At 56.4% G+C, this 18,784-nt stretch overlaps 1 protein-coding gene across 2 annotated transcripts; it reads right to left on the reverse strand.

Moving 5' to 3' along the window:
• Window positions 1-1,769: 1,769 nt before the first annotated feature.
• Window positions 1,770-18,198, reverse strand: HPN (hepsin). 2 transcript variants are annotated; one of them, XM_013062788.2, is made up of 13 exons: window positions 18,023-18,198; window positions 17,377-17,447; window positions 12,347-12,448; window positions 12,213-12,254; window positions 6,996-7,125; window positions 6,797-6,919; window positions 6,643-6,683; window positions 6,024-6,189; window positions 5,729-5,919; window positions 3,008-3,103; window positions 2,665-2,807; window positions 2,318-2,482; window positions 1,770-2,128 (listed from the first exon to the last, which is right to left on the reverse strand). In XM_013062788.2, exons 2-13 carry the CDS (start codon window positions 17,390-17,392, stop codon window positions 2,087-2,089), a joined length of 1,257 nt encoding a protein of 418 aa, XP_012918242.1. In that variant the 5' UTR covers window positions 17,393-17,447; window positions 18,023-18,198; the 3' UTR covers window positions 1,770-2,086. The 2 variants fall into 2 exon arrangements, with proteins under 2 accessions (XP_012918242.1, XP_004765086.2); XM_004765029.3 differs by having other exon boundaries at window positions 1,770-2,114; window positions 18,023-18,197.
• Between the last annotated feature and the right edge of the window lie 586 nt (window positions 18,199-18,784).

Raw genomic sequence — 18,784 nt, forward strand, 5'->3', positions numbered from 1 at the left:
CCTGAATTGTCGTCATAGTTCTAATAGCTATGTGGCTCCTTAGGGAGGGGGGGTCAAGGTTGGTGGGGGCAGGAGGAGAAACTGAGGCTCACCGATCCCTGGCAAAAACAGGAAGCTGGTAGATGGCTGTTGAGTGAATCAAGGTTTCCCTAACTGATTCCCAGCCTCCAAGAGAGCAATAATGGTGGTGGATGCCGGAGTGGCCTCCTGGTCGACCTCTTTCCGGCGGACCTGCTATTGGCTTTTAATGCCCCAAACATCTACTAGATCGCCTAGAATAGGACTGCCTCCCCTCAGGTCCCCTAGGGCAGGCCATGCCCTCTTTTGTCCCCTGCAGAGCTGGGCCAGGTCTACTCAGAGCACCCCCTCCTGCCAGAGTAAGTTGTGTCCCCTTATCCCCTCTAGGACAGGAGCCCCCACCCTGGGGCCATGTCCTCTCTGGATCCCTGAGCTTCATAAAACACAGGCGCCATTCATTTTTCAGCTAATTACAAAATTCTAACAAAACAATGTGTGAGCCAAGTCTCAAATGAACATCTCCAATAGGATGGGTCAGACTGCACAGCCCCGTGCAGACGTTTGGGAAACCTGCCTGGATCTTGCAGATGAGACTGGGTGGAGGTGGTGGGCGGGGGTGGTGATGGGGGTGGGGTGCTGGGGTGCTCTGGAAGGAAAAAGCTATGGTGGGGATCAGCTACGCTAAGGGTTTGGTATCCAAGGACTGAAGCTTGGAACTTCTTCCAAATAGTCGGCTATTAGTCAAAGGCACTTGCCTGCATCTATGTTTCAGGAAATTGCTTAGGAGCATGCAGGTGATGGGCAATACACTATAATTTTTTTTTATCACCGGAAGTCATGGGAAACAGGCTCCGGTGAGAATTCTCCCCACAGACCAGCTGGTTTTCAGCAAAACGTGGACAATTAGGGCAGAAAATGCTCAATTTCTCACAGTTTGGGGCAGCAGCACCCCCTGGTGGCAAACACAGGAAACACCCGCGGTGGCTGTCAAGCCTCCATGAGATGGGCAGATAGATGCTCTAGGGAACAGAGTGGGTCCCAGGGGAAGCTGGGACATAACCTCCAGACTAGATGAAGGGGCAAGGATCTCAGGGCCTGGGACTCCTGTCTCTACCCTACAGCGCCTAGTTTCTTGTGTTGGCCTATGGGGAATGTCTTTTTTCCCTCCACTGGGCATCTACATACCTTTTTAAAGAAAAAGCACTCCATTTTCCTTTGGGGAGCTCCCTACACTGAAGTCATATAGTTCTTGAGAGTCAAACCCCTGACTCACGTATCACACATCGTGATTTGTTGAGGGGTGAGCATATAACCCAAATCTGTCCAGTGAGAACCAGGCCTGGGCCTTTCTTGCTGTAGCTATAGGGAGGAAAGCGTTTTCTTTTCACTGGGGCTGCTCAGTACTCCATGGCATATCAGCCTAGCATTTGGGTAGGTGGGGGACATCTCTGTCTCTGGTTGTAGGGGAGGCTTCTTGCAAATAAAGCTTCTCTCCATGCAAAAGCAGATTATGGAGCAGAAACAAGGCAGTCCTGATGAGAAATATTTGAGCAGCTGGATCCAGCAGTACCTGAAGCCACTTGCTCCAGGGCATTTTCAGTTAAGTGAACCAATTAATTTTTTTTTCTCTTAAGCCAATGGGAATTGGAGGATAATGCTCCCTGCCTGATTTGTACCAGTCCCTAATTTCTCCCTTCCCTCCCAGACAAATGTCCTCATTGCTATTTACACTTGCAAACTCAGAGGCCATGTTAATCAAAACCATCTTTATTATTTAAAGAGCATCCTGTCATCACGGGCACCTAGATGGGGGTCCCCAGATGGCAGAATAATATTTACATGGGGGTCAGGAAGGTGAGGCTCGGGTTCCCAGGGCTGAGTGGGCCCGCCACTGTGGAAAAGAGGAGCCTGGAGGGAGGGTATCCTTGGACCTGTGGGCTCAGCCCAAGAAGAAAAACGTCCCATTCCGGGCCTAGGGTGAACCCCACCAGGTGGGGCTGGAGCCACCTAGGTGAACTTGGGCCCTGGAGGCGTGCGCATCAAGGAGAAGCCACAGGTCAGAGCTGGGTCACCATGCCGCTGGCTTCGGAGTGAGTCTGGAGAAAGACAACTGGGGGCTTCTGAGGTCTGAGAGGCTTCCCCAGCCCCACAGCTAACCTCACCTCCCCACAAGCCCTTGGAAATCCATCTATCCCCTGGCCTGAGCACAGGTTTCCAGAAAACCCCTGCCTCCTCCCCCCTCCCCATTAGAGTCCCAAACACTCCCACCCAATGGCCTCCATCTGGGCCCAACGTTCACCTTTATGGCCTGGAAGATCCACTCCCGGAAGTCACTGACTTTGGTGTAGACACCTGGCTTCTGGGCCAGGGCACAACCGGTACCCCAGCTCACGATGCCACACAGCCGCCAACGTGGTGTCCGAGAGATGCTGTCCTCACACACGAAGGGGCCACCACTGTCACCCTGGTGGGGGCAGGGGAGGCCTGGCTGGAGACCAAGAGGGCATCCGGGAGGCCCTCTGGAATGGCCAGGGGCTGTGGTCACAGAGCCCTGTGGCCCAGAGAGAGGGACCCTGGCCACCCACTGCCCTGTGTGTCCATCCCTGGAGTGGCAGGGGCTCAGGGCCACCGCGCACGGTCTCTCACCTGGCAGGCATCAATGCCGCCCTCAGGGAAGCCGGCACAGAACATCTTGGGCTTGATCTGGTTCGCGTAGAAGTCGGGGCCATTGCAGACCTCATTGCTGATTATGGGGACTCGGGCCTCCTGGAGTACCCCAGCCTGTTGGCCTGGGGGTGTGCGGGCAAGGCTGGCCGAGGCTGGGGAACAGGCGTGGCCCCCTTCCCTCCTGCTGCACCCCCCCCCCCCGGCTCTTCAGCATTCCAGGGCCCCAGGGCCAAGAAGCATTTGCCTTTCCAGCCAGACTGCCTTTCCCCAGCCCACTTTCATCTCCCTCTTGGTGGCTCTGCAGGCAGAAGACGGGACTCACCGTAATACTGCGTGTTGCCCCAGCCAGTCACAGTACAGATCTTGCCATGCACCAGCGCCTGGCCGGCAGCCGGGAGGCACACAGGCTGGATGTATTCTGTGAAAGACCCCAGCGGTTCAGCCCCTGTGGGCCTGCCCTGCCTGGGATAAAGCCTCTGTCCCCAGCCTCAAAGGCCCCGACACACCCTCTCCTCTGCTCTTTTAGAACAATGACATTAGAAGCTGCCTCCCCTGAGAGCCCAGCAGGGTCGATGTCGTCCCGCCTCACTTCCTCCAAAGTCCTGCCAGTCCAGAGAGCGAAGGGCTAATATGAGCCCATTTCCAGAGGAGGGAGATGAAGCCGAGTCACTTGTCTGAAGTCTCGTAATGAGGCAATGACAGAGCTAGAATTTGAACCCACGTTGGCCTGGTTCCCAAGCTCTGCGTTCTTAACCATGGCCCACAGGCTGTCCCCACCCCGCCCTCCCCCAAGAAGGTGCCTTTGTGAGAAACAGAAGAAGGCCATCCCTATCTTTAGATACTTGACTTCCATCTGCCAGAAGATCATTACACTCGGTACACAGATCTACACAGACAACAGTGAGAATGGTGCCCCTAAGATGTGATGTCCTTGTGCAGTACAACCCACACCGTAGATCCTGGCAGCTCTGTCTACGGCCTGCCTGCTGGAGACTTCACAGGCCCATTGTCAGGGCTCTCAGGTATAAAATGGACAGAATAATCGTCTCACTTCGAGGCTGTGGTGAGAAACCAGTGAAGCCCTTAGCAGCATGCTTGACAAATAGGAAATGCTCACATAACTATTAATAGTAATAAACAATGACAATAACAATGACTTCTCACGGTAACTGAGTGCCCACTGTGTGTTGGCATCGCTCTAAGCTCTGTACTCATATTACCCTTCCTTTTTAAAGATTTTATTTATTTGAGAGAGAGCAAGAGAGCGAGCCTGAGGGAGGGGAGGGGCATAAGGAGAAGCAGGCTCCCCTCTCGGTGGGAAGCCTGACATGAGGCTCTATTGCAGGACCCCAGGATCATGACCTGAGCTGAAGGCAGATGCTTAACTGACTGAGCCACCCAGGCGGCCCTCATATTACCCTTTTAATTGTCTTGATATCCCTAGGAAGTCATTTAATGGATCAGGGAAACTGAGGCACAGAAAGGTGAAGCCAAGATCACATGGCTGGCAAGTACCCCAATCTGATCCCAAACTTTAGGTTCTTACCCCCTTGGCCATGTGTCTCCCAGACAAGTGGCTCCCACCCCACCCATCCATGCTTCCATGGACCCTTTCCTATGTCACGATTTGTAGCCCTTCCCTCCCTAAAGACAAGAGTTTGTTTAATTTTTTTAAAAAATGTGTATCATCCCCTTTGATGGAAAACCAGGAACACAGACCATTCAAAAGAAAATAACCATGAAAAGAAGTAGAATGCAAGCCACAGAACAGCCCCGGCAGCAAAGCCTGGGGGTTATAAGCACAGACTCCAGCGCCAGGGGGCCTCAACCCAAATCTTTGCCATTTTCCAGCTGCAGGACTTCAGAGCCACTCTGCATGGGGACCTTCCCCTGTGTGGGAAAACAGGATCACCTGCCCTCCTAAGGCTGCTGTTGGAGCTAAATGCACACAGGCTGGGGACATGCTGAGGACATGCTGAGAACCAGGCACAAAGGAGGTTGAGCTGTGAGTGTTGACACTACGACATCATCGCCGGGATAGTATTTTATGGTACTTTTTCGTTATTGCTATACTATTGCCTGCTAAAAGCTCATCTACACCCTCTTTGATGACTTCGTCAGCACTGTTTTTATGAATATTGTCGTCACGCTGTGGCCTGCAGAGAGTACAGGCTCTCAATCCACCGGCATGCGGCGGAGGAATGCTAAGGACAGCCGAGGCCCCAAGGGAGTCTTTCTCCGTGAGAGCAGGGAAAACACTCCGGAAAACTGCAGAGGGAATAACTTCTGATGCCCTCTTGGGTTCCTTAACAGCTGTTGAAAGTTTTCTTCATTGCACTTCACTGTATTTTTTGGTAACAGCTTTTCTGAGATGGAATTCATACACCACACAGTTCACCCCCTTGGAGCAAACAAGCCAGTGGGTTTTAAGGGGTCCACGGAGAGTTTAGTTGCGTGCCTGGCCATAGGAAGGTGCCACCATCACCACCAATGATTTGAGGACATTTGGATCACCCCCAAAAAGAAAGCCTGTCTTCTCTGCTTGTCACCTCCCGATCTCCCTGTCCCCATCCTCCTCCCCACCTCACACCACCCCTACTCCCCGGCAACCACCTTCTCTGTCCCTGGTTCTGCCTCTTCTGGACATTTCCTGCAAATGGAATCACCCCGTGGCCTCTTGCGTCTGACTTCTTTGGTTTACCACAACGCTTTCAAAGTTGATCTGTTGTGTCACGCGTCAATGGCCCATCGTTCCCTCTTAAGGCCAAATATTACTCTATGGTAGAGCTCTACCTCATTTAGTCTCTCCCTGTGTCCAATAAACATCTGGGCTGCTTCCGTCTTTTGACTGTCACGGACAGAGCTGCCGCGAACACCGGGGTCTAAGATCTTACACGCACCCGCGTTTTCCTTTCGGCAAATGGTAACTCTGTGTTCCACTCCCCTCAAGATCGGTTTCCTGATCACCATGGATTCCTATAAGTCGGTCCTCTGTCCTTCCCGCCTCTGGAGTTCCCAGGCCCAGGTGCATCCCCAGACTTACCCGTGAGGGGCAGGGGGCTGGCCAGGTGGACCAAGGCGATGTCATTGCTGTTTTCCTCACTGTTGGGGTCTCGAAAGGGGAGGTAGGCCCCGTGGTAGATGACTGCCTGCACCCCCAGCTGCAGGCCATGGGGGGAGGCCTGGGCCACGGCGCCGGCAAACACTCGCCACCGAGACAGGACCCGGTTCCGCCTACCAGGGAATAGGAGAGGAGGGAGGCAGCTTCCCCTGGGCACAACCTCTCCCACCTCGCCTCTCCTCTGCCTCTCCCGCTTGGGGCTGTGCAGGGCACTCACTCAGGGAAACAGTGGGCAGCTGTCAGCACCCAGTCCCCAGAGAGCAGGGACCCTCCGCAGAGGTGTGCCCCATCGTAACGAAGACTGACTTGCCATGGCCACTTGCCCAGGCTGGTATCTTGGCCTCCCACGATGCGATCCACAGGCAGCTTCCTTCGGCCACAGTCTGTGGGAGCAGAGTCAGGGGCTGTGGGAGGGTCTGAGCCTGGAAACTTCAGGACATAGCCCCGTCCCTGGGGACCTATAGGAACATGGCCCAGCTTTGGGGGACTGAGGGGACACGGACCTGCCACCCTGGGAGAGTCCGAGGACACAGCTCCATCCTCATCGGATCTAAGAAGATATGGCCAGTGGGAAGGGGGAGGGTGTCTGAGGGGATGAGACCCTGACCTGAGGAGTCTGCGGGAACATGGGCTCACCCTAGGGGAGTGAGGAGACATAATCCCATCCCTGGTACTTTATGGGGACATGGCCACACCACCTAGGGGTGTCTGAGAGGACGCACACAGCTCCACGCTTGTGGGATTAGAGGAGTGTATATTTGGGGTGTCTGATGGGACATGGCTCTGCCCTGGGTGGGGGGGTCTCAGGGAGAGAGTTCTGAATTTCAGGGTCTCACCTTGGCAGACGGTAGCTAGGAAACGGCCCCTGGGGCAGTCACTGTGACAGAAAGATCCGGGCAGGGGCAGAAACAAAAGGGGAGGCCAGTTAAGACAGGAGAAAGGGTCCCAAGGGTGGGTGGCATGGGCATCCCAGTCCGTGGCCCTCCTCACCACACAGAGATGACCTCGAGCAGCCTCCGGGCCAGCGGCAACCTCCCCTCGTCCACGCAGAAGAAGCCTGACGTGCTGTTGGCGCCCGCGGTCCGCACGTCCAGCTCCGAGTGGCTCAGGGCCCTGGGCAGGCAGGGGTCAGGCCTGCTCCTCCCGCCCCGCCCCACCCAGCCCGGCCGCCCTCGGGACTGCCCGGTACCTAAGGAAGCCCATCTCCTCGCAGCCAAGGCCCGCCACCCTGGCGTTGGAGCGCGAGGAGCACAGCAGCCGCCACGTGCCCTCCGTGTCGTCGAACACCATGAGTCGGGCGTCGGCCGGGCTGACCTGCACTGCAGGGCGACAGGACGGCAGCCTGGGTCATCTCCCCACCTGGCGCCGCCCCCCACCCAGCCCGGCCCCATGGAGCTCCTGGTCAGAGTCCCCACAGGGGCAGATAGGAGCTTGGGGCGCACCTGCGGGGGGGAACCCTGGGTCCTGCCTGTCACCTCCTGCTAACTACAACGGCTGCGCATGCGCCGCACATCTGGCCCTTTGCTCGAACATCAGACATCCGGGGGGAGGGAAGCGGTTTCAACCACGCTGCCAAGAGCATGGCGTTTAAAGCTGGAGCTGCTGGGGGCCTTCTTTCCACCCATGTGGGGTAAACAAGCCAACGTGGAGGAAAGTCAGGGGATGTCTACCCCTCAATGGTGGGAGCCCCAAGGGACCCCCAGGATGGTTGGATAAGTAAGTGAATTGTTTCCCTTGTTATTTAATCAGTTTTCCCCTTTTGTCTTATGCAGCCAAAGACCCTTGACTAACACCTCAAATGGCCAAAATTCATAGATACCTAGTATTTTTTTTAATCTTTTTTTATTTTTTGGTAGATACCTAGTCTTTAAAAAAGAAAGAGGAAAAAAGGGAAAGAAAAGCTATCTTTTCTGCAGGACTTGTCCGAGCCTTGAATATTCTAAAGTGCAATTCTCCAAGCTGAGCATGAGGTATTCGTTCATTCACTGGTTCACTCGTTCATTCATTCATGGGATAATAAGCGTTCACCAGACGTATACCCCATACCCAGCCCTGCAGGTGGGTGATGCTGGAGGCAGGAAGATGACCAAGACAGCCCTGGGCTGTGCCCTCACCAAGCCAAAGTCTAGGACTGGGGGAGACAGACAGTAATAAAAAAAAGTCACTCAGCCAAACACATCATCGCAAACTTTGAGAAGAGGTGGGGTGCAGATACAGGAAGGCTGGAGAGCACTGAGGGCTTCCTTGTGTCTGGGGCTGGTTGTGTTGAAAACGGCCTGTCCTCTTAGCCCATCCCAGGCTGCTCCCCGCACTTGGCCAGAGGATCATCTCTTGCACCTAAGCCAGGTCAGTCCTCAGGTGTATTTATCTATATATACTACACCAGCTGGGCGAGGCTCTATTTTGGGCAGTGAAACAAATTGTCACGGCATAAACAAATCAGACAAAACCCCTGCTCGGGAGAACTCCAGGACCAGTAGATGAGATGGGTAAGTAAGGAAAGGGACAAGCAAGCAAAATAGACCCTGCCTGTCACAAAATGAGGGGCTGGGGAGACAAAGCCAGCTTGACTGAGGCAGGGGCATCCTGGCATGGGGGGGAGAGCTTGCTGTTTTCCACAGGCAGGCAGGGAAAGCTTCACGGAGAAGCTGGGGTGAGAACATAGATCTGAAGGAGGGGGGCGAGTCGCGAAGGTAGGTGAGGGAACAGAGAACTAGGCCACAGGAACTGCAAGTGCAGAGATCCCAAGGCTGGTGCCAGCGGCGCGGTGGGGGGTGGGGGTGGGGGGGGGCACGGCAAGGAGGGTAGAGGGGACGGAGGGAGCGAGAGGGAGATGAGCTGGGAGGCAGGCCAGGCTCATGGGAGGACTTCGCTTCTCCCAGGAGAAAGGTGCAGCAGGGGGAGACTCTGAGCAAGCAGCCCCCCCTGACCTGACTCAGGTTCCCCTGTGAACCTGCTCCTAGGTGTGAGCCAGGGGCAGACTGCAGGGGGGCGCCCCGGGAGCGGGCGGGGGTTTGCTGCTGCAAGGTCCAGGCAGGGGAGGTGGAGGCCCAGCGAGGGCAGGGTCCATGGGGAGAAGCATTGAGATTCTGGAGAGATTTTGTGGGTGGAGCTGACGGGGTTTGCTGACAGACTGTGAAGGAAAAAGAGGGGTCAAGGACAACTCCAAGGCATCTGGCCTAGGCCCTAGAAGGATGCAGCTGCCCTTGGCCAGGATGGGGGAGGGGCAGGGGGAGCAGGTCTGGGGAAAGGCCAGCTGGAACCCCCTCGGTCCTATTCTCCTGAGCCTCGTGCGCTGCTGGCGCCAGGATAGCACATTCTAGGAAACCAGATCTAGGGCAAACTCAACTTGGCCTCATCTGAGCTGAGGGGATCTGGACAAGGGAGGCAGGAGTTCCAGACGCAGTTCTAGAGAACCCTGTCTGCTGAGAACCTGCCATGTGCCCAGGATTATGCCTCACATCCTCCCTGCCCACCAACAGCAGGACCTCGCCACACAGGACCAAGGTCAGCAGGACCAAGGCCACAAAGACCATCCCCCTTCTGATCAGAGGAGGAAAATGAAGCTTGGAGAGGTGGGGCGCCTTGCCCAGTATCACCAAGCGAGTGAGAAGCAGAGAGGACTGGCATTCAGACCTGCATGACTCCAAACCCCAAGTTCTGGACATGTGCCCGCACAGCCTCTCCAGTGACTTCCTTACCCACAGCGGTCACTGATCGCTTCCGGGCTGCCTCGTTGCAGTCTCGGCCCCCTGCTCTGGGGTTGGGGATTGGCGATGCCAGCGCCTCTGCTAGATGGCACCTCCCACCCCTAAGGCTTGAGTTTGAAACACCAGCTGGGGGTGAAAAGCTTCCAAGTGTTCCAGATAGGGTAAGGTTTTAGGAAAGGATCACTTTATGGATATCCGTGGGGGGAGCCAGAGGGAGGGAATGTCAAAGGCCCTCTCTGATTATTTTTAAAGCCATGTTCTGTACCACTGTTTCTCACTTTTCCACTCTTTATTCTTGTTGGTATTATTTGAAAAAAAAAAAATGTGTTCTGGGTCATCTGGTTTTGCTTACTGAATTATCTGATATATTTAGAGGTGTGAAAATCCCAGGAAAATGAGGTAGGGATATAGTTTGGGGGTTGTTTTCCTTTATTTGTTTTGTGATTTCCCATCATTTTTGGAAAACCTAAGTACAGCTGGAAGGCAGGAGTGCTGGCCTTGGCGGGAGTGAGGTCTGAACCACAGCCTTGTTACTTTCCAGCTGGAGGCCAAGGACAAGTTAGTTCATCTCCATGACTTGTCTTATGCATGTTCTCAAAGACCTCCTGAGCAACCCTATGGGCAGGACACCGTCTGGGGTGGCAAACCCAGGGACCCCAGTCCTCCTGAAATGTCCCAGAAGTCAAGTGTGGGGAGAATTTTACCCTGGGTAACAGGCATGGCCGCAGGGTTGCAGGAGCATGGGGCCTGGGGGTGCGGGAAGGCCTCTCTCAGGAAAGTTAAAGCAGGGTGAGACCTAAAAGCCACATTTACCAAGTGGCTCAGAGCCAAGCACTGTATCATTTCTCCTTATCCCCCCTGCCCCCCGCAGCTTATAGCTAAGGAGGTTAGGACTCAGGGCAGGACTGGCCTGAGGCCCCAGAGCTCAGCAGAACCTTGAAACTGCTTCTAGGTGTGAGCAGGCAAGAGGTGGTAAGCCAAGACTGTGGGGGCTAGGAGGGTCCTTCAAGGGCAAGAGAACGGCCCATGGGCTGGACCCTAGAGAGTGCCAGGTGCATGCGTGAGGTGAAGGCCGAAGAGGGGTCTGCCCCCAGGGAGCCCGGAGCCTGCAGGGGCTAAGACTTTAGCCCAGTGTCCGTGGGGAGCTATGGAGCATTTTCTGGGGTGTGATCCCTCTGGCCTGCTGCTTCTTCAGTGTGTGGTCTTGGGCGAGTCAGTTCCCTTCACTGGGACTCAGCGATCCCCATCTGCAAAAGGGGGGCGATGATGATGGGTCCAAGGTTACAGCGTGGGTGCGGCAGATGGTAGCTGTCGCTATAGTGAGTCACTTGGCTGTTTCTCGAGAAACAGCAGAGTGTAGTAATTCTGCATAGACAGATCGAGGCTGCCTGGGTTCAGATCCCAGAGCTGCCATTTTCTAGCTCTGAGACCTGTGGCAAGTCACCGGGCCACGCCTCAGTCTCCCCATATTAAAACAGGCTTTTGTGAGGGTTAATGAATTGAAACCATAAAGCCCCAAGGCCTATGCCTGGCCCCTGTGAGTGGTTGCTAAGTGCTGGGATGGTGACCAGAGCTGATGTAGGCTTTCCCTGTCCGGATTTTCTTTTCTCCTCTTAGCATGATCTGAGTCCTTTAGGGAATTAGATGAGGCTCCTGGGAGTGAAAAATACATCCCATCACCCAACTTCCCCTTTCTTCCTGCTGGGCCATGGAACTGCAGCTGGGGGCTGGCACCCAGGAAAATTCATCCATTCATTCTCCATTTAGTTTCCACATCTATTATTAGTGTGGCCGTTCATTCTCAGCTGCCTGCAGACACAGCTCTGCCGGGCCTGTCTGAGAGCTAGCTATTCCTGGCCTCATCATCTCCCAGCTGTGTGTCCTCTCTGGTCTCACTTTCCACATCTGTAAATGGGGATCATAGCAGTAGCACCTTACCCCCACCCCCAGAGAATGAGGAAGGGGTCGCCAAATTCACACAGCACCTCCCAAATGGGCTCTGACCCTGCCTCGTTGTAAAGAAACACATTTTTATATTTTACGATGTAGCCCTGAACTTATGCTTTCTGGAGCAGATCACTGCATTGCTCTGAGCCTCAGTCCCCCCCCCCCCCCGCTGTCAAATGGAGAGAACAACAGCACAGCTGTCATGGAACCCAAACGAAAGATTAACAAAACTTCTCCAAGCTGAGAGAGATGCGCTGCGGTCTTTTATAATCTAATCTTCTTCATGCTTCTCACTTTTTTTTTATTTTTTAAAAGATCTTATTTATTTATTTGAGAGAGGATGAGAGAGAGCACAAGCAGGGGGAGCAGCAGAGGGAGAGGGAGAGGCAGGCTCGCCGCTGAGCAAGGAGCCCAGGCGAGACTCAATCCCAGGACCCTGGGATCATGACCTGAGTGGAAGGCAGACACTTAACTGACTGAGCTACCCAGGCGCCCCTCTCCTTCATGCTTTTTAAGTGTGGTTTCTCCCTAATTGGATTGCATGAGGCACTAACAGGTAACACATTTAGAGTCTGGAAAGCGCAAGACAAGGTGGAGTGCTTAGAACGGCCCCTGGTCTAGAGCAGGTGCTCAGTACCAGCTAGCAACATCTCTGCGCATGCTCACACAAGTCACTCAAAAATCTTTCCTTGAGCTCCCACCAGGTTTCCTCCAGGGATCCCCAGAGGGTCCCGGCCTGTTTTACTCACCCGGATACAGCGGCTCTTGATCACTCTTGAGTAGAAAGGTCACTGCAGAGAAGACAGAGGTGAGGGCAGGCAGGCAGGGGGCTGCAGGGGGGCAGGGGGGGAGGGGAGGGGAGAGGCGCAGGGCCCACTCTCACCAATGGCCCAGGACGCTGCCCCGATGCCTGTCAGGAACAGCAGGGTCCCCGCAGTGAGAGCTGCCACCTTGGGTCCGGAACAGCATGGCACCGTCCGGCCACCTGCAACAGACACCACGCCGGGGCGGTTGCCAGGCCTGTCCTCCCCTCGGAGGGGCCTGGGCACGGGGCCAGGCCTGGGCACGGGGCCAACTCTGCCCTGCCCCCCTGGGGCTAACAGGACGCTGGATCCTGCCACGACCTGCCCTGGGCCAGGTTTCTCAGGACCCGCCCTCCCCTACAGTGTGGCTGACCAGGTGTCCCCAGCATTCCGCTGGGAAGGGGCGTGGCCGGGAGAGCTGCCACCCTCTCCACCCTCCCCCGCGGCACTGCTGGCACTGCGGACTCTCCCTTGTCAGTGAGGCTGCACTTTGCTATCTCCTTCTTTTCTTGAACCTGTCACTTCTGCTCCCTCTCTCAGAGGTCTTGGAGCCTCTGGGGGGCGGGAAGCCCTAACCTCCGCTCTCTTGGCATCTCACTTCACCAAAGTTTGGCACGTCCTCACGGCTCCATCCTTCTCTGCTGTCCCAGTCCCTCTGTCCCTGAGTATTCCTCCTCAAACCAGCCCTCTCCCGCAGTACCCAGCTCTGAGGTCAAAAATGACCCTGGAAGTTAAGAACCTAAATTTGAAAAGTTACTGGCCTCAATTAATAAATAGTGGTCTTAGCCCTCCCAACCCAGGACCTTGGGCGGGTGGCCTCACAGCCCTGAACCTCAGCTTTCTTGTCTGTTTATTGGGCATCCACCTAGCACTCATCTCTAAAAATAATACTTTAAAGTTCTCATAATCATAGTAGCCAAACTCTTATCACAGGCTCATGCCCCCAAGCACTGTCCTCGTTTTTGGGGAGGATTCCCATTTGTCAGAGAGGGAACACTAAGGCTTAGGAAAGTGGAGCGAGATGTGTGTGGAACTCAGCCAGCAGGAGGAAGTGGCGAGTCCTGGAACCCTGGGAGCATGGGGTGCTGGAGCCCAAGCCTATAAACAAGAAGCCATGCTCCCCGGGGAGCATGGAATGCCTGCCCAAGAGCAAGTTGTCAAGAAATGCTTTTACATCATTGGAGCTGTGTGCTCCTGGGCAATACCTTTCACTTTTCTGGGCTTCCTTGGTGAAAAGGAGCTTTGTTCACTCCTTGTCCTACTATGGCACTGTTCTAGGCTCGGGGGACGTACCCCAAGACAGATGAGAGGCTGGCTCTCATGGGGCCCACATTCTCATTCGTGTGAGATTGAGGGGAAAACATAAGCAAGTAAACAACTTGATCGTTCCCAGATGGTGGCAAAGTCTATGAAGAAAGTAATGCAGGTCAGGGCAGCAGGTGGCTTCTGTGGGGTGCTAAGAGGAGGCTCCCCCAAAAAGTGACCTTTGAGCTGAGACCTGAAGGCTGAAACTAGCCACGCAAAGATCCCAGGGAAGAGCCCCGTGGGCAAAGGGAACAGCATAGGCATTCTTGAGGCAAGAATAAGCATGATCTGTTCCAGAGAGAGACTCCAGATAGGGCCAGGATGGCATGAGTTCAGGGAAGGCAGGGACCTAGGCTGAGAGCAGCTAGGTAGGCCGTGTGGCCTGAGGGGAAAGGGGTTTTTATTCCTAGAGCAACAGGGGCCGTGGGGATTAAAAGCTAACCCCTTCACTAGGGATGGTGGGAAGGCCAAAGAGGAAGGGCTCCCAAGAGTCTACAGCTGGGCCCGGGGTGTCCCTAGCCTCTGCAGGACATCCTCAGGGAGGCGGGAGTCCCAGGTCCCTGACCTGTATCGCGGTCCTACAGCTGGTGGGCACAGGGCCAGACCAGCACCCAGAATGGAGCAGGGCGTAATCTGGGATCTTCCTGGAGTGGCCATTGTCTGGGTGTCTTAAGAATTTGAGAACGCTGCAGTTCCCATCAAGGTGAGAGAAAACAAATACACCCTCCTTCCATAAAAGAGGCCACAGGGGGCCAGGCCAACGCTGGCCTCCCGCCCACCTGCCAGCTCTGTCCCCAGCCATCTTCCTGGTTCCGGTGGGAGGTCCTGGCTCCCGCCACCATTAGGCTGGTCCTGGTCTCTTTGTTTTCAGGGGTCCCCTTCAGAGCTCTGGGCCACTCTGAGCCCAGCCCAGACGCTTTGGTGCGTCTGCTGGGTTGGCGAGCATTGCCACTCCAGGAGAAAGACCTCCTTCCACACCCTCTGAGTCAGGGGGCTTTGGGCAGCCCTCAAGGAGGTGTCCCGGATAGGACAGCAAGTGTCCCCACTCTGGGTCCTCCAAGTGCGAGGGTGCCCCCACCTTAGATCTTCAACCCCCACCATCTGGCTGCTAAACCCTCACAGCCAACATCTTGGGCTCCTTGTCACTGAAGTTCCGCTCAGTCAACAGCTCATGTCTCAGCCCTCAGTGTCCCCAACTCCAACTTCCCAAATGAAAGTCTTTCCTTTGGCCTCTGGGACACCTCATGCATCTGGTTTTCCTTCCACTTCTCCAACCCTCTTACTCCCTCTCCTGACCCTCCTCCAACTCCCTGAAACCTGGAGTTCATAGGATGGGACGTGGCTTCCTCCCCCTCATTCCCCCTGGCTCCCAGGTCTGACTCACACACCCCCGTAGCCTCAGTTTCCCTTTTCTGTCCTGCATGTTCATAGATGCCTCCCTCTGGGACCCTCTGGGTCCTTCACATCCCCCAGGTCCCATCCTGCCCTCAACATCCCCCTGAGTCCCCAGGTCCCGTCTCAGAGGCCCTCATCCTCAGGACTGTCCCTCTTCTGCAGGACACTTCCCGCCCACACAGCTTGCCCTCCCCGAAGCCCGCAGGTCTCCTGAGCAGCTACTGTCCACCCTCTTCTTCCCTGTACCCAGCCCCACGCAAGCCCTGGGCTCAGCCTCCCCTCTGGTCAGCCTCCACACGGAAGCCTGACGATCGTCCTAAGCACCAAATCCGCTCTGCCCCTTCTTTACCTCGAAGCCTCCAGGACTCCCCAGTGTCCCCCAGACAGAGTCTAAGACCCTCAGCCCTGTGATGCCAGCCTATCTAGGATGTAGGCATGGCTGTTAGAGGTTTGGGAGTCAGAACCTAAGTTTCCCCAAATTCCCAGACAGCCTTATGGGTCATTTATCAGGCCCCTGACAGAGCTTCCAACAAGCAACCAGACCCACAGAACTTGTAAAAACACAAGCCAGAATAAAAGCAACAAAGAATGACTACCAGCGCCATCTTGTGGAGACACCTGGCACTGCCGGGGCTTCCGCGGGCCCTTCACCAGCAACAGTCCCCAGGGACCGGCTCACTCCCCTCATCACTTTCCCAGCTCCACTTCCCACATGGCCTCCAGAAATACCTGAATTCTCCAGCTGGCTGCCCTTCCCTTTGCTGGGCGCCCCCTACCTAGTCCCAGCTCACCCTGGGTGTCAAACCTCCTCCAATTCCAAGTCCCCAGGGAGCGCCAAGAACCTTATCTCCAAGGGAACACAACCAGCTTGCAGCCCCTGCATAGCCCTGTCCTGCACCTTCCTTCCAGCCTCACAGCAGGTGTTTATAAGGAAGGTGTCATTACCATCATCCCCGGTTTGCAGATGAGGAAAGGAGACCCAGAAGAGGCACAGCCACCTATCCAGGGTCACCCAGCAAGTAAGCAGAGCACCAGAACCTTTGCACGTCTGGGTCCAGGTTTGATCACCAGCTCCAGCCCTGACAGCAGGACGCAGCCACAGGACCAGGCCAAGCTGCCTGGAAAATGCACCAGAGCTCACTCAGCCTCAGTTCTCTCTGTCCCCAGACCATCTCTGGCCATCCTTCCAGGCATGATCTGCTTTTCTCCCTGGTTCATTCTTGCAGTGGCCGGGGCCAGGGCCCTGCAGACTCCCTTCAGTCAGCTCCAGGAGGAAAATCGTCCCAAAGGGTCTAGGCTCTGCCAGCCACCTGCTCACCAAGGGTACAGTGGCCCCACTCCTGAACCACTGGGAGCCTGGGTTTGCTCTGGGCCCTAGCTGTGTGGTCTGGGACTTGATTTGCTAACTGCTAGAGCCCAGGAGGCCAGTGATCCACACGGCTCATTTCAGCCAATACAACCAGCCCTCCCGGCCTCTCATGCCCTTGAAACTCTCACATCACCCTGGCGGGGTGCAGTCACCCCAGTTCCATTTTCCAGATGAACACTGAGACCCAGAGAGGGTAAGCCCCTCCAGCTGGCTCCCCAGAGGGGTGGAGGTTAAGAGGGAGACAAGCTGTTTAGAGTCTGCCAAGGGCCCCTCAGGGCCAGCCACCCAGGCAGCTGCTCGCATCATTCCTGGAGCGGTTTCTCTGCGCTGTCTCCTCTCCATCCATCCCAGCTGAGTCCAAAGTCCTCCCTCTGCTCTTTTGCCCACAGTGCTAAGAGGTGGGAGGAATGTCTGGAATTGGTGGGGGTCTTGGGTCCCTGAGACACAGGCTCGCTGGCCTCTGTCATGATCATGACAGCTCTGGTTCATGGCGTGTGTCTCACACGCTAAGCCCCACGCCGGTGCCTTGTGTGGGTTCCGCGCTCCCGGCAAACCCTGTGGGTCGCTAGGCAGGTAGCCTTAGGATCCATGCATGACCTAGGGTGCGGGGGAAATGGAGCCCAGAGATAGGACGTCACTTGTACAAGAGCACACTGCTAAAAAGGGGCGGAAGCAGATTTGAATACAGGCATGTGTGTTCATCTCCAGAGTCTGTGTCCATAACCGTGATAGCTGGTCTTCCCACCTTAGCCCCAAGTGGGGTACAGGTCCAGGGTTAGCTAAGACATCACTGGAGTGTGAGGGGAAACTGAGGCAAGGAGCCAGGAAGGTCGTATGGCGTAGGCAGGAAGGCAGGTGGTGGCACAGCCCCACAGAAAATTTGGTTAATAGTTAATCGGGTGGAGGAGAAGGGGGTGGGGATGCGCTCAGGAGGGGTGCCAGAGAGAGGGGGCTCTGAGAGGGCGGAGGGTTGGGAGCAGAGCACAGAGGGAGGGGCGCCAGGCCGAGCCAAAGTTGGGACTCAAGGAAAGGGGGACTCACCCTCCTTCTCCGCCATGTCACGGACTCTTGTTAATGATTCCCCGGCTGACCTCCCGGGCCCGGGGTGGGACCTGTGGGGAGATGAACAGAGAGGCAGGGCCTAGGGGAGCCGAGCCCAGCCCCAGTGCCCCCAGTCCCAGGCGTCCATCCAGGGAGGCTGGACGGACTGGGCCCTGGCCAGAGCACGCCGTGATCACAGACGCAGATCAGGCTGGGTTCAAGGATGGGGTCAGTGTCTGACCAGCAGCCAGGGGACTCCTGGATTTGCAGGGGTGGGGGCCTCTTGCCTGGGTCTGGGGGAGGAAGAGACCGAGGGTCTGAACTCCCAGCTCTGAGGAATCAGAGACACCTGGGGGTTTGAACTTTTGGGTCCTGGGGAAAGAAGGATCTAGGGGCTCAGAACAACTGGGTATGTGGGAGGAGGGGCGTAGGGGCCCGGACTCCTGAGTCTGAGGGAAGAGGAGACCCGGGACCCAAACTCAGAGTCTGAGCGGGAGGCAGCTGGAGCTCCGAGGTCCTTGGAGCGACGTCTGAGAGCCCACTCTTGGGGTCCCCAGGAATCCCGCTATTGGGAGGTGGACATTAGGTTGTGTGGGGACGAGGGCACCCATGCCTTGGGCCTGGAACTGAGGGCCCTGGTCCTTACCCTGGGGTCCGGCAGGTGGGGCCGCAGCTGAGAGATGGTGCCCTCTTCGGGTCAGTCTCCGGGCCTGGGCAGGAGCATGGTGGCCCACGGCAGCGGTGGCCCGGAGGCAGAGGCAGCAGCGTGGGGCCTGCTAGGCCTGGCTGCCTCACCTGAGGAGGAGGGGGCCGGGCGGGAGGCGGGGGAAGGGGCGGGGAGGGGCAGGGCAAAGGGATTGGCAGCGCTGGAGGCCACCTGGCAGGCGGGGCAGGGTTTGCAAGGGCTGGACCTGGCTGGGCCCGCAACCTCATCGCCTCCCTCCGGCCTGGAGGGGGCCCAGGTGTGCCATTCTTAGGGGAGGTGGGAGCTGGGACAGGTTTGGCCTAACGGCAGGGGCTTTGGGCAGACAAAGCAGGCTGGGAGGGGTTGGAGGGGTTGCTCCTGCCGCTTCTCCTGCCACCCGCACAGCCCCTGCCTTACTCCCACCGGCCCCAGCTCGAGCCTTACTGCCTCCCTAGCCACCCCTGCCCCTTCTAGCTCGCCACCCCCATCCCCAAGCTGAACCCAGGCCTGCTACTGCTCCCTGCCACTTCCTGTCCCCATGTTCCAGCTCCTGAACAAGGCCGTCCTGGTCCCTGCCCCAGCCTTGGCCCCAGACCCCTCCCTCCCCCAACTTCGGCTCCAGCCCCCTCCCCCCAGCTGCCTTCCTACAAGTCACGGGGGCTGGTTTGCTTTGGCAGCCTTTCTGCTGCCTGCAGCCGTGACCTCTGGAGCCTGGAAGTCCTG

Source organism: Mustela putorius, unplaced genomic scaffold (assembly GCF_011764305.1).
Source record: "Mustela putorius furo isolate JIRA1106 unplaced genomic scaffold, ASM1176430v1.1 tig00000174_pilon_pilon_pilon, whole genome shotgun sequence".
Lineage (NCBI taxonomy): Eukaryota > Metazoa > Chordata > Mammalia > Carnivora > Mustelidae > Mustela > Mustela putorius.

Excerpts from the sequence above, each read along its gene's own strand:
- HPN (XM_013062788.2), bottom strand. Across the intron at positions 6,190-6,642 it reads CCTAGCTACCGTCTGCCAAG|ACTGTGGCCGAAGGAAGCTG; the intron begins GTGAGACCCTGA and ends CTGCTCCCACAG. Across the intron at positions 2,129-2,317 it reads GGATCTTCCAGGCCATAAAG|TTGTCTTTCTCCAGACTCAC; the intron begins GTGAACGTTGGG and ends AGAAGCCCCCAG.